General features: G+C 46.7%; 1 protein-coding gene across 1 annotated transcript in view; it reads right to left on the reverse strand.

Annotated features, from left to right (window-relative positions):
• Positions 1-12,535, reverse strand: part of LOC124034885 (uncharacterized protein KIAA0825-like) — a 149,645-nt gene that overhangs the window by 96,084 nt on the left and 41,026 nt on the right. The window contains exons 9-14 of the mRNA XM_046348289.1: positions 11,963-12,240; positions 8,992-9,142; positions 7,132-7,322; positions 4,455-4,643; positions 3,646-3,765; positions 2,062-2,201 (exon numbers count right to left, since the gene is read on the reverse strand). Of these exons, the coding sequence (XP_046204245.1) occupies positions 2,062-2,201; positions 3,646-3,765; positions 4,455-4,643; positions 7,132-7,322; positions 8,992-9,142; positions 11,963-12,240 (1,069 nt within the window). The remainder of the gene's footprint in view (positions 1-2,061; positions 2,202-3,645; positions 3,766-4,454; positions 4,644-7,131; positions 7,323-8,991; positions 9,143-11,962; positions 12,241-12,535) is intronic.

Consider the following 12,535-nt stretch of genomic DNA (forward strand, 5'->3'; position numbering starts at 1 on the left):
TGCACTGCTAACCTTCCATTTCAACCTTAGACGTCATGATACAGAACATTCCCCAGCTGCACCTTCGAGGTGGGGGCTGAGGAGAGGTGGAAATAAAGCAATATCAAACGCGCCAAGCGAGAAAATATCTCAAGGCTGTCAAGGCTGTCCAAACTGGGACACGCCAACGAAAGGTAACAAAATAACTATTGGCATAGAAAATACACACCCACACATCTTTCGTGAAACTATACAAAAACAATTGAATCCCCAAGCCTCTTGTGGATGAATATCTAGTAGACGAAAGGCAGGAAATAAGTAGGAACACATTCTGCCAGGATGTCCTTGTGGGGGTCGCTGCAGTCATGGTGTGGTGGGGGTAGGGGCCCGAGGGGGAGGGGGATCATCTGTGTTCCTCCAGTGGCACAGGTCCAGAGGCCGTCCGTCAGTCTGTTTTGTGGGAGATGACAGCTATTTGAATAGGAGGCCGAATGCAACGCAACACTCAATGAGCGGGCCCTTTGATGGAAGGCAGGGAGCTGTTTGCGTTCCCCCTTGACAAATGTTGGACTGTTTTAAAATGACAGGCCTAAATGACCTGCCGCATTAAGGGACGCAGGGGCCCTAATATCACCCGGCTTAATAAGAAGCCAGGAAGCCCATCGCCGCTCAACCACTGATGGGAATTGATTTCCTCTCTGTTTTTTTTTCTCCCGACGTGGCACAAAAAAAAAAGTGGTCAAACATCCTTTGACCTACAATCACTCTATTACACTGCATTATGTGGATAATGCTGCGGCCTTGTAGTCTGTCGGCCTGGTAATTGGTCCTTAAGGAGAGGGCACGTGGTGATAGCGCCATGCCCACTGTCGAGGGGAAAGGGGGGACTTATATTCATTTCCACTTGGGGTGCTGAAGAGCATGGCGGGTTAACTAGACACCTTTTAATAATTATCCCATTAGGGAACCGGAGATGAGTTATGATAGATAGAGAGAACAGTAGTCCCTCTCTCTCTCTCTCTCTCTCTCTCTCTCTCTCTCTCTCTCTCTCTCTCTCTCTCTCTCTCTCTCTCTCTCTCTCTCTCTCTCTCTCTCTCTCTCTCTCTCTCTCTCTCTCTCTCTCTCTCTCTCTCTCTCTCTCTCTCTCGTCTGTAATTGGAAGCAGACACAGTGTGTGATGATAATAAAACAGTCCTGTGTATAAAGCTGCTCATTTACAGAGAGGACCTAGCGTAGCAGAAATCCGTGCCCAGCCTGCTGGCGCTGCTGCGCGAGAGGACAGACCCACCCATCAGAGAGCAGTTAAGGCAGCAGTGGCTGCTGAGAGTTGGGACGAGGAGAATGGCCGGGTTTGTCTGGATCCTCTTAATTAGCTGGTCTCCGAGGTAGAGTTCGGTTTGGTGGCGATGTTGATTTACGACGGTGCAGTGCAGGCCCGGGCGACAGTGGGGAGGCGAGAAACGCTAGCTAGCTGCCGTCGTCTTAGAAGGCCGGCGTTGTTATTAATGAGGTCGCTTTAATGTGAATTAATGTGCAAGTGCACAACAGTCTTTAAAGGTTACACTTTCCCAATGTGGAGAGAGGAGAAGGAGATGTTTAAAGGTCAGTGTGTGAGCTCAGGTTAGCCCTGTTGGGTGTTTATTACGTCTCTCTATTGATTTAGTCGGGATGATGAAGGCCCTGATGATGATGAGGAGGATGATGACAACTCCATAAAACAAATGGGCTCCATCCAAAGATGTTCAGGCACTGCACAGCCTAGCCTGTCCATAGATGTGATTAGTTTCATTGGGGCCCTGGGCACAGATTACATTTCAAAGGTTTCATAACCAAAGTGGATCCTAGCCTACCCATGGGCCTCTGGGAGGTTGACGGCTTGACTTTGCCTAATAAAGATCTAACACATTCATTTAAAAAAAGATATCATATTTGGGAGAATGAAGAGTTTGTGCAACCAACAAAGCAACAACATGACATCTCAGAAAACTCAGTTGGATATCGGACTCATTTTTCAATCCCCTTTCCCAGGTGTGTGTGGTGCAACGAGCAGGTTGTTAGAGTATTTCCATCAGAGTGTCTTACGGGAATGTTCCAGGAGGACGCGCAGCAGGTGACAGTCTCTGTGCAGGATGGCGGTCAGCAGCAACCTGGGACTGCATCTTGGGTCAGAGGTCAGCAGCCTCAGCTGGCACTCGGAGGTCGCTTCGCCCGCCAGGCCCTCCCTTCAACCGAGACAGTCACGGGACAGACGGACAGGAGAAACAACACACAACAACAGTGACGGCTCTGCAGCGTCGGGTAACTAGAATGATAGAAAGCAGAGTCCATTCAGACAAGGGAGGACGCACATCCGTGAACCGCAAATATACTGTTATGATATAGCAACTTCCTTGAATGTCAGTTCCTCCCTTACCAGATTAGTGCGCAAATGCCTTCATGCTCGCTTACTTCGAGTGTGCACCAGGAAGGAATTACATTTAATCTTGGCCAGCTCCAAGCAAATGAACATTTGGGGAGAAGCCAAATACATAAATATACAGCATAACCCTCTATGTATTTTGTGGAACCATGAGGCTGCAGCCAGCTGTGTGTAATGAGGCATGTCCTTGGAGTGTGCGTGCGAGTGTGCATGTGTGTGAATGTGTGAGTGTGTGTGTGAGTGTGCACGGGCGTGTGTTGTATACGTCTCAATAAAAACCTGATAAAGGGCAAGGAAAACTAGGTGGAGGACGGGGGAGGGAAAGTTAGCCACCCCGTTCCAGCCAAAAAGCGAGAGCGTGGTGCACCCTGCTGCTTGAGTGAGGAACATTATGCCTTAACCTGACGGCGCAGTTTATGATGTCACTGGGGCTGCAAATCCAGGAGAAATCCTCCCTTAACTGCTGTGATAAATCTGACCAGCTACAGCACAGGGTCGGCTTCCAGTGTCAAAACAAGAGAGCTCCACACTTTTGATTGGCCATAATACTGCTTGATTTATCGACGTGCTTTGTGTTTTTATTGTTGTGTTATTTAATAATCATCACAGTTGGTTTATGTGAGGAGCTGAGCTGAGGGAAGGTCTGGCTACAGGGCCCAGCCATGGAAGGACCTGTGGATTTGGCCAGGGAACCACAGCACAGCAAGGCACCCTGCCATCGCTGAACATGAGGAAAATAAAGAAGGTCATAAACATAAACTCATTTCAACTCTCAGGGAGTATGGCAGGGGTTGGATGGGGGCTGATTTGTGCTCTCTAAGCCTGCGATGACATCACCCAAGAGTAAGGGTGGTGAGGGGAGGGGGCAGTATGGGGCGAGTGCGGAGAGTGACTGAGTGCACCTTCTCAGGTGAGAGAAGTCATTCCTCCCCAAACCTCCAAACACGAGCGCATGCAAGCACACCCCTCGTCCCACTCCGAAACAGTCGTCTCTGTTCACACCCTCAGTGAAAACCCCCCCAGAAGCCATTAACATAAACACAGTGTGTGTAGTAACACTATTGCTTCTCACCTCGACTTCTTTAACTGCATCTGTGTTGTATTACAGTCCCTGGGTATGACTGGGGCCCTCACAAAGACGACGCCCTAACTCAGCACACATATGGTGCTTGACATATGGTCCTTGGGCCGTGGTGGGTATACTCTCTGCGTGTAAGAGTTTGTGCGAGTGTGCGTATGTTACGTACCGTGCTGCCTGCTGGGTGAACAGGCCAGGGTGGATGGCACTGAGCCAGTGTATGCCAGGGCTGCCTGGGGAATGGGCCAGAGCTGGCGCGGAGCCCTCTCCAGGTCTGTACTGGAAAGTCCTGAGGGATATGACACATAGCCATCAGAATACAGCATATCAGCCCAATGTGTCCTTTGCCTATGCCGTGACAGTGTATGGACCTCAGAACAGACTCAATTCGTCGGTGCATGGACTCTCCAAGGTGTCAAAAGCATTCCACAAGGTTGCTGGCCCATGTTGACTCCAATGCTTCCCACAGGTGTGTCAAGTTGGCTGGATGTCCTTTGGGTGGTGGACCATTCTTGATACACAGGAGAAACTCTTCTGCGTGAAAAACCCAGCAGCGTTGCAGTTCCTGACACAAACCGGGCGCCTTCGTCTAAACCGATTTAACAGGCGACATCAATAAGGGATTATAGCTTTCACCTGAATTCACCTGATCAGTCTATGCCATGGAAGGAGCAGGTGTTCCTAATGTTTTGTACACTCAGTGTACAGCAGATGGTGGTTGAAGTGATGGTGTCGCGGATTGACACCCTGCATAAAGAGTGGTCTGTTACAACAAAGCCAGGTTAATCTTACCATGCTGCAGTAATGTACATGAATATAGGTTTCTGATGTCAGAGTGAACCCCTGGGACTAAGTGGCGGTTTAAAAGACGACAGTTACCAGAGGTTTGGGGTTGGTAAAAGGCAGACAGCATGTGCTACAGCTGATTGGCTAGTGCGGCCAGTGTGAGAGATCAGATGGTAGAGGTTGTGTCTGTACCAGTAGAGCTGAGGCAGGGGTGCGGTCACGATGACCAGCGTGGTCAGGAGCTGGTCACACAGGCTGTGGATTGAGGCGACCCAGACGCAGCCCGCCACTGATTGCTCTGACTGAGCCAGCGCCTCGGGTCGCTCACACACACTCCACATGAGCTGCTCCACACACAGCAGCACCACCGTGATGTCACACCTGGGGGGGGGGGAGAGAAGGGGTTAGACACTACACAGAGCATCCTGAACTCTCATCAGGCATGACATCATAACATGACAACATGGTTGGCGAGCCAGATGAAACCTCCTGCTGAGTTTATGACAGGACAGTTACGGGCCTGAGGCCTTCGATCTACTATGTAAATAAATAGCTTCTTTCATGTCCAGAAAGCAGTAAATCTGTTTCCTCAATTGGTTGTAGGGCTTTTATTGGACTATTTCTTCACGGGAGCCAAATCTGTCATCACTGTTCTAAGTTAGATGGACAGCATTCCTAAGTGTGTCTTTGTGTAATCATGTGAGGGTTGTGAGTTGGAGCAGAGATAGACAGAAGAACCCTACACTTCCTCTCTCTCTCTTTGGGAGGTCTGTATGTAACACAGTGCAAGCGCACGCGCGCACGTGCACACACACACACACACACACACACACACACACACACACACACACACACACACACACACACACACACACACACACACACACACACACACACACACACACACACACCCTCTCTCCCAACACTAATTAATGGACGACCTGCACATTGTCATCCGTCAGCGGTGATGTGAAGCAGTTGTGGACTGAAGGCCTCAGCATGTGTTCAGGGTGTGTTTAGTATGTGTTAATGCAGCGTTCAGTCCCCCACGTCAAGCCCAAGAGGAACACTTTGGAACTGAGCCTAACCCTAACACGACAACACTAACAACAACAACAACACCAACACCACAAACAACAACACTAACACCAACAATGCTAACAACACGATCAACACCAACAACAACACTAACAACACCAACAGCACAAACAACAACACTAACAACACTAACAACACGATCAATACAAGTAACACCAACAGCACAAACAACAACACTAACAATACTAACAACATGATCAACACCAACAACACAAAATAAACAAACAATAATAACAACACAAAAACCACCAACAATACTAACAACACTAACAATACTAACAACACCAACAATACTAACAACACTATCAATACTAACAGCACTAACAATACTAACAACACAAACTACAAACACTAACAATACTAACACTACTAACAACACTATCAACACTAACAACAACACTAACAATACTAACACTACCAACAATACTAGCACTACTAACAATAATAACAACACTAACACTACAACAACACTAACAATACTAACACAACTAACAATACTAACAACACTAACACTACAACCAACACTAACAATATCACTACTACTAACAACACTGACAAAACTAACAACACGAACAAAACTAACACCACTAACAACACTAACACTACAAACAACACTAACGATACTAACACCACTAACAACACTACCAAAACGAACAACACTACCAATGCTAACACTACTAACACCACTAACACCACAAACCATACTAAGACTATTAACAATACTAACACCACTAACAACACTACCAACACTAACAATACTAACACCACCAACAATAATAACACCACTAATACTACCAATACTAATAACACTACCAATGCTAACACTATTAACACCACTAACACCACGAACCATACTAACACTACGAACAACACTAACAATACTAACACCACAAACAATACTAACACTACTAACAATAGTAGCACTACTAACATAACTTAACACCACTAACACTACGAACAATACTAACAATGCTAACACTACCAACAACACTAACAATAATAACGCCACTAACAACACCAACCATAATAACACCACTAATACTAACAATACTAACAACACTAACACCACAAACAATACTAACACTACTAACAACATTAACACTACTAACAACACTTATACCACTAACAATACTAACACTACTAACACCACTAACAATAATAACATCACTAACAGAACTATCTGAACTAACAATACTAACACCACTAACACTACTAACAGCACTAACAATACTAACAATACTACCACTGCTAACAATTCCAACAACACTATCGATACTAACACCACTAACAATACTAACACTACTAACAACACTTACACCACTAACAATACTAACAATACTACCACTGCTAACAATTCCAACAATACTATCGATACTAACACCACTAACACTACTAACAACACTTACACCACTAACAATACTAACACTTCTAACACTACTAACACCACTAACAATAATAACAACACTAACAGAACTATCTGAACTAACAATACTAACACCACTAACACTACTAACAGCACTAACAATACTAACAATACTACCACTGCTAACAATTCCAACAATACTATCGATACTAACACCACTAACAATACTAACACCACGAACAACATGAACAATACTAACACCACTAACAATACAAACAACACTAACAACACCAACAACACGAACAATAATGTGTGTATATGAGTGTATGTGCGCATGTATGTCTGTGTGTTCCTGTATGCATATGTGCGCTTGTGTATGGGGAAGCACTGCCTCATACCATACTGTACCTGATCTGCAGGTGCCTCTTGTAGGAGGGCCGTGCCCTGGAGTACCTCTGCACCAGAACCTGCAGACTCTCACTGGTCACCTGAGCAAGCACATCCCGCCCCACAGAGCCTGGCACAGCCAACCACAGGTCAGTACGCAGCCCAGTCAGGAAGTAGTGCCACATCTGCACTGAGAATGAACACCTATCACCCTGCAGAGAGAGAGATCGAGGGAGCGAGATAGAGAAATGGAGAGATGGATGGATGGATAGATGGGAGAAACAGTGAGCGAGCGATAGAAAGAGAGAGAATGAGAGGGATAATGAATGTGTGTGAGAGAGAGAGAGAGTGAGAGAGAGAGTGAGAGTGAGAGTGAAAGAGAGAAAGAGAGAAAGAGAGAGAGACAGTGCTGTCAACACATAGAAGGCCCCATGGTCACACCACCTGCACTCTGCACCTGGGCTCCTGTTCCCCTATGTGACTAAAGACTGCTTTCATGCCCTGATCTGTGGAAGGCATCACAGACAAGGGGAACAGTCTGGAATATCACTAAACAAACAGATGTTCACTCACACACACACACACGCACACACACACACACACACACAAACACACACAGATGCTCACGCACACACACACACTGAAATTAGATGACAGAAAGATGAATGGGGTTTTACATCGGGTCAAAGAAATGTTGTAAAACAAAGACAGAGAGAGAGAGAGGAGAGAGAGGAGAGAGAGGAGGGAGAGGAGAGAGAGGAGAGAGAGGAGGGAGAGGGAGAGGAGAAAGAGGAGAGAGAGGAGGGAGAGGGAGAGGAGAGAGAGACAGGAGAGGTAGAGAGAGAGAGAGGAGAGAGAGGAGGGAGAGGGAGAGGAGAGAGAGACAGGAGAGGTAGAGAGAGAGAGAGGAGAGAGAGGAGGGAGAGGGAGAGGAGAGAGAGACAGGAGAGGTAGAGAGAGAGAGAGACATAATGAGAGAGGCTGGTTTCCTGTCTCTAATTGCTTTCAGACGAGGGGAGGAGGGGGGGGGGCAGTCCTATACAGTTGGTGTTGTGACCAAAGAGAGATTATTAACAACATGTTCGACATCTAGTAATGATCTCAGCCCCCTCTTCCTCCTCCTCCCCCAAGCAAATAATTTAGGGATTGTCTCTGGACAGAGAGCATGACCATACGTCCGGGATTAAGACTCCATCCTCTGCCTCTGGACCCAACAGACCCCCCTGAATTACAATCTGTACCAGGACCAATAGGAAGTGCACGTGTGGCTGAGACTTGTCTGTGGCTGGGCCTGGCCAGGTTGTGGGTCTTGGTGCTGGGTCTGGGCCGGAAGAGCTAAGCTGCCTCCCTGGAGCTCCAGGATCCAGGACAGACAGAGGAAAACACACCTGCACACAGCAGGCCTGTCTGACCTCAGTGACTGGGAATGGAGGGAGAGGGAGGGAGTGGGCAAGGGAGGGAGGGGGTTCTGGGTTGGTTTAGGGGGCATAGGTATGGTTTGGACAGGGGCTCCAGCAGCCCTGTTTCCAGATGGTCACAGTGCAGACGCCTCGATCCCACCAGCCCTCAGGGAAGCACGGGAGCCTCAGATGTGCTGGGAGAGCTGAGAGTGGAGCCTTGAGTTTGGGGGCGGGAGGGGAAGTGGGTGCTGATAACGCAAAGAGTGCATTTTGGGAATACATCTAAAGAGGGAGAGAGCTCTTCATAGTTGTAGCGACAAAAAAAAACTTGAATAGACACACAACACACACAAAAACACTACAAGACTCCATTACTCTCTCTTGCTGATAAATACCAGCAGAGAATCTCCATTAGCACAGAGAGCATTATCGAAACGCTTGCTACAGTAGAGTACCATGCAGTAATTGTGGTCTAACTCACCTCGTAGAAGGGTTTGGGGTCAGCCCAGTGGTGGCTCTCTGCGTCTTGCAGGATAGTGCTGGTGCACACCTGGACACAGTAGCTGGCCAGCTGCTCTCTCAGGCCCTCCGTCACATCCTGGTACCTCTGGATGGGCAGCAGTGTCATGGGGCTGCAGGGCCACAAACAACACACACGCAGGAATACCGTTCAACAGGATTGCACAGGGGCCAAAGAAAGGGGAGGGAGGGAGCAATAGCAATAGAATAGGGGGTGAGGAGCCACAGGGCAGGTGAAGGTGGGGAGCGTGAGGGAAGAGGTAGGGCACATGGGCAAACAGGGCACTTTGAGGAGGGATACGTGGAGTGCAGTGGCAAAAGGGGTACTAGGAGGTAAATAAATCTGCCAGATGTAATCATAAATGGCTGTGATTAGAACCACTCCATTATTTCCCTCCCTCCCTTCTCTCTTAGCCCCTCCCCCTTCAAACAGCCCACCCCCTTCTCTCCAAACTCTCTCCATCTTGCTCCCCAGCCCTCTCTGTTCAGCGCTAGGCCACACAGACTCTCTGTAGCCTTCTCACTCTCCTCTGCCTTTAACCTTTGGCTCAGTTTGAGAGGCAACATCTGTTTTCCAACCAACACATCTCCTCCATTCCACCAGACAGAGGAACGGACGGTGCAGTCAGGCCATCGCTCGCACACAGATATGCAGATTCTTTACAACTCAATTACAGAGTTTTAGTACCTTTGGCAGTGCTCTGACAATCTCCCTTGGCTGAGAAACTACACTGGACATCAATAAATCCCCCAGAATATTTTGGAAAATATGTCTGGTGAACCCCCTGGCTTATTTATGGCTTTCTGCTTGTTTTAAATCTTTGTTGTCGTGGAGGTGCAGTTTTCTTTTAGCCATGACCAGGGTTGGGGAATAACAGATTACATGTAATCCGTTACATGTAAGGGATTACAAAAAATGGTAACTGTAATCCGCTATGTTAGCAGCAAAAATATTGTAATCTGATTACAGGTACTTTAGAAAAACTAGATGATTACTTTGAGGATTACTTTTACACTCAGAAAGGATGTTTTCAAAAAAGAAATTTGTTGGCCCTCCTCTGTTTTCTCAATGACATTCAAATCAGCATTGAAAAAAAGGCGCAAGTTTAAGTTTCTTCCACCTGAGCGAGTCTGACCACAAGTCAGAGACCACTATGATGACACACCAAATTTGTTTGATGGGATCGCGGGAAAAGAGGAGGAATAGGCTTTTGGAGGCTACAGTCCAAGCCATGTCTTCCAATGGTACGACTGCTGTCGGCGTCCAACTTGAATAAACGCTTGGAGGTAAGGATGAGAGTAGTGCTGTAGTCTACGGCGATACGGATATCACTTATTACTGATATCTACTAACGCATTGATGTGAATCACACTGCTGCTCTCTCATTTAGCTATTTGCGCCTTATGGATCGTGGCTGTTGTGGATGGCTGTTCACAAATCTAAATGTGTATTTCAACCCAATATTGGTTGAATTCAAGATGTTTACGCTGCCTGTCAATCATTGTTGTTTAACCAGTGGACAGCCAGTGAATAATACATTCTTGCAACAGCTTCATAGTTCGGATCTCAGCCTACGGAATAAAAATGGGGCTTTTATTGCTCAATCTAATTCATGCTGATACAAAAAAGAAATCCATTGGCCTAATAGACACATGCTCAAACTCGTCCAGGTTTGATAGACTTAAAGGGGCCATCTGTAGGTGCTACATTCATTCTTTAACTATATATCAATGGACATATCTATAGATTCTTGAAGAATATAACTTAGAAATGCCTCATAAGCTTAGTTCAACTGTCACACTCCGTGAGAACCCAAAACATAAGCTTGTTTTACTCCAGTATTTGTAACATGGTTAAAACTATACTTTTTATAGAATGGATGGCCAGTCCTTGCATCCATAGCTCTGTCTATTCATCTGAGAGTGGTTATAATTCTCCAGGCCCATCCCTCATCTTTTTACCAAAACAGAGGCGGGCTGGCCGTTTTTGTTATATCTGTGGATTTGCCCTTTAAACAGCTGCAAATTATCAAGATTTCAAAGTGTCACCAACAAAAAGGTAAACAAAAGGCCTATAGCAAATGCAGCAGCATATGGCATTCATTTTTCACATGTAAATAGCACTTTTCAGTAGTGTTCAAAGCAGGCCATTCCATGAGCGCAGCATTTCTTTTTCAACTCGAATCAATGAGCCCAATCAGTCCTTCATGACAACAGAGTAGGGTTGGCTAATAAATCCTTAGTTTTGGGGTCATGCTCAGGTAAAACAATTTGGCTAATCTATACTTCCATATTTCCAAGTCCTATTGTTGAAGCTCAAGGGGTATAACATTTATTGGAATGACTGGAATTCTGATAAACTTTGGTTTTGAATGTAAAGTCATAATTTAATCGTATTATTTGTAGTAGAAAGCACCTCTTGCACTGAGATGCAGTTCCTTAGACCTCTGCACCACTCGGGAGCCCACAGAACCAAACCATGAAGTAAAATTGAACATCCATATAGGGCCAGCTACTGTATGTAAACTTTAACATTGACTTATCCTGCAATAGATGCCGTTCAATTGGTAACGTACATTGTTGTCTTCAACTAAAGCCTCTTGAGGGGAAAGTCATCTAAAAGTAACTGCACGTAATCAGACTACTTTTGGGTACCCCAAAAGTTACGTTACTGATTACAATTCTACACAGGCAACTAGTAGCTGTAACGGATTACATTTAGCAAGTAACCTACCCAACCCTGGCCATGACACAGGGTTGTAGTGATTATGTAACTGAGAAGGGAGTTGGAAGGTGGACTGTTGAACAAGGGGAGTGGGTGGTGTTTAATACAACTATTATGCTCTTGAGTGTGGAAACAAACAGAGGGACACATGCATACATACACACGCACACAGTACACAAACTCACACACGCAGTCTAAACAGACTCACACTCTGGCTGCGGTGGGGTTAGTCTCTCTGAGTTGAGCCTCATAGTGACACAGCCGTTGGTGGATGTACATAGTGGTGCCCAGCAGAGCAATAAGGTTCTTCAAGGGGGCAGCAGAGGGCACCTCCCCTGCCCGTTCCTCCACACGGCCCAGGATGGCAGACGTGACCCAGGCACACACCTCCACGAAGCTGCAGCGCACCTCCAGGAGGGCGGCATCTCCACACGCCTCCGCCAGGGGCAGGAGGGCATCACACTCCCCCATGATGTCGCCACAGAACTAGCCAGAGAGGAACAGAGTGGGGATGGATGAGAGCCAAGCCAACAAGAGCGAGAAAAAGCGAGAGCGAGAGAAAGCGAGAGCGAGAGAAAGCGAGAGCGAGAGAAAGCGAGAGCGAGAGAAAGCGAGAGCGAGAGAAAGCGAGAGTGACAGCAGAGACATGAGGTGCCTCTCAGTGAAGGCATGCTATAAACTACAATACGTCTCAATCACCTTTGTTTCTCTGCTTTTACACGCCCATCTTAGCCATGCCCCTAACTGAAAGGTCAAGGTTCAAAGCAATAGAGGTCACCGG

The sequence above is a fragment of the Oncorhynchus gorbuscha genome, linkage group LG05 (genome assembly GCF_021184085.1).
Source record: "Oncorhynchus gorbuscha isolate QuinsamMale2020 ecotype Even-year linkage group LG05, OgorEven_v1.0, whole genome shotgun sequence".
Taxonomy (NCBI): domain Eukaryota; kingdom Metazoa; phylum Chordata; class Actinopteri; order Salmoniformes; family Salmonidae; genus Oncorhynchus; species Oncorhynchus gorbuscha.